Source organism: Phytophthora parasitica, assembly GCF_000247585.1.
Source record: "Phytophthora parasitica INRA-310 unplaced genomic scaffold supercont2.34, whole genome shotgun sequence".
NCBI lineage: Eukaryota > Oomycota > Peronosporomycetes > Peronosporales > Peronosporaceae > Phytophthora > Phytophthora nicotianae.
In genome coordinates this window covers 675,934-678,529 of record NW_008649020.1, presented here as the reverse complement: position 1 = coordinate 678,529, position 2,596 = coordinate 675,934, and the positions used below count along the sequence as shown (strand labels likewise).

General features: G+C 49.1%; 1 protein-coding gene across 1 annotated transcript; it reads left to right on the top strand.

The window, feature by feature from the left end:
• Positions 1 to 2,098: 2,098 nt before the first annotated feature.
• On the top strand, positions 2,099 to 2,561 carry PPTG_12950 (hypothetical protein; the record flags this gene model as incomplete). The annotated part of the gene is made up of 2 exons (XM_008909698.1): positions 2,099 to 2,428; positions 2,484 to 2,561. The coding sequence occupies 2 exons, from the start codon at positions 2,099 to 2,101 to the stop codon at positions 2,559 to 2,561; spliced, it is 408 nt and encodes a 135-aa protein (XP_008907946.1).
• Between the last annotated feature and the right edge of the window lie 35 nt (positions 2,562 to 2,596).

Sequence of the window (2,596 nt, the reverse complement as noted above, 5' to 3'; positions counted from 1 at the left end):
ATTGATAGTCTCCGAAGTTAACCACCATCATAAGTCATTATGTATGTGTTGAACCTTCTACATGCCATTATTTATGTAGATGATTCTGCTAGCTGCCTACCATTATTTATCTAGTGTTGTCGTTCTTGCTAACAAAACATGCCATAATCGGCAGCCCTGGAACACAGGCAGACTTGAAAAGAAGCGATCTCGTCCGGACTAAGCTGCCCACAGCCTCTAGTCTGTGGTTGTATGGCTAGTGAGCAAAACGATCTTTGAGCCAAGGTTGGTGATGTATTTAGGACACCTTACTCGAGGAAAACTGGCAAGTCGCGGCTTTTCAATCTAGTTGGAGCAGGAAACACCTATAAAGGTGCTTGATTTTTCATGTGTAATTGCAGTACGAAAGAGGGTCATAATCTAGCAGCGACGGGAAGACAGACGTAAAGAGGAATACGAACCCGACTTTTAATTTTACGTTGTCCTCCTGCAGGTGTAGTTGTATGAATGCTGTCTTAATGGAATGTCGTTTGAATGTTTGTCGAATGTTACCTGTGTCTCAGGCGACATTTTGGGGCGAATTAATGTCTTTGAGGCTGTCCATACAGCTATACAGCTGTCCTCCCAGGAAAATAGTTTTTTCTCCAAGTACTTCCTTCCTCTTGGAGATTTAATAATCTGGGTTTACAGGTCTAGTTTAGACTGTTTCAATTCGGTGACGTAACCGATTGTATGAAGAACCTTTAAAAGCGACAGAGTTGTCACTTTTCTGCTTTGGCAATGCCCTCGCCAGATGCACGGCAGATGTTAAGTCCTCGCGAGTCCAAGCAGGTTAGACTTATACACGCACACAAAGAGAAATGCGTGGCTAGCAATCCTGCGAGAGCTCGCGACCACAGACCGATAGCTGTTAACTATCTGAGGCCAAATATGTTTAACCCCTTTAGCCCCGCGGTTTTGGCCGTAAATTACCCTGTATTGTACAGGATAATCAAATGACTTGGGTTTATTATTTGCGGAGTTTTACTTGACTCACAATCCTGGTGTGCTATCTACTCTGTAGAGTACAGGGTAGACGACTAAGTTGTGATGCCCGGTTCGGCGCGATATGCTGTACTTGCCTGACAGGAGGTGAATATGTAGACAATACCTTTCCAATTTCAGAAAATACATTCACTCATCAAGATGATATACATTATCTATATAACGGCTGATTCAATACTCTCCGCATCACTACTGTCAATATCCACACTACTAACCTCACTAACTGAACTCCTTGCACTAATTGAGGGTGTCCTTGAGCTGTAGTCGCAATCATCACCTTTGTCGAAATGTCCTTCATTGGCCTCTCGTCGAGAAGTAGGAGCGCGGAGGCGTATTGCCTTGAGCCCTGGAGGAATGTTTGCACCACCTCGCCAAAGATCGTGCCATATCTGGCTACAAGTGGCTGAGTTGGTCGCCCCGTTCGAATCGTGTTGCCGCACCTTTTGACAAAGATATACCTTCCCTCTGGTGTCAGTACTATTACCTCCCCTTCCTTCTCTTGACCTCTCTGCAGAACACTCGACGCAGTAGAATGTTGTTTCCCACGGGGTTTTCCAGGCCGGAGCAAGGAGCACACCTTGCACCCATGCTGACGGCGCTTCTTTGTTTCCTGCCCATTCTTGGTACGCGTAGTGCGGAACACATCAACTTTATAACGGGCTAAGAATATCCGCTATCTTTGCATACACGGTGGCTAGGAAGCGTCGAGGAGACTCAGTCCAATTGAGTCTAAGTCGTCGGAATAGAGGAAAATCAACTCTGCTTTATTATGGAGCCAGCGCAGTAGCCCTGCTCCCTTATGTGAACCACTCAACTGAGGTCGATGTCTGATTGGCCGGTTATCTGCCAATCAGGACATGACACGCAGCCCGCGCTACTCGCGTGCTGCTACTGCTACATATGTGATATCTAATAGCTGATCACCTATATATGCAATGGGGCCCATTACATCACCCCCCTCTCGAAGTAGCACTAACAGTCCCGTTAGTGCAAACGCAGAATAATTTAGACAACGGCGTGAAGCACTCCGACGCGTGTGACAGGAACCAGTCGCGCGACCACAACACAAGCGACGATGCAGACCAGAAGCTCCAATGCAAACTCAGCGGACCCTCCAGCGTACTTCGTGATGGAGGAGGACCTCAAGCCTTGGGAGCTCTACAGCTTGGACGGCGCCGAAGAACCAGAGACGCTGGACAGGATGAAGGGCTTCTTCACTCGCTACCGCGCGATCCGTGGGAAGGCGACCAACTTCGCGTACACACACGATGCCCTGCAGCGCTCGTGGTGTTCTTTCATCCGACGTTGGAACGCCGCGCGACGTGAAGGCCTGTCCTTCACATCCTGGCTCGAAGACCGCGAGGGCAATAGGAGCAACCATGCTATTGGCGAGTTGCGGGAGCGTGTGTGTCAGCTGGCACAGCGCGAGTGGCGAATCTGCTACGTGCACCTTGTGGAAGGCTGTGCGAACTGCTCTGAGACTCGGGATCGACCGACTCGCACTGAATGGGAGCATCAACTGGAGCTCTGGTCGCTGAGCGAGGTAGAGCGGCAGGCAATCGGTCGCTACGAC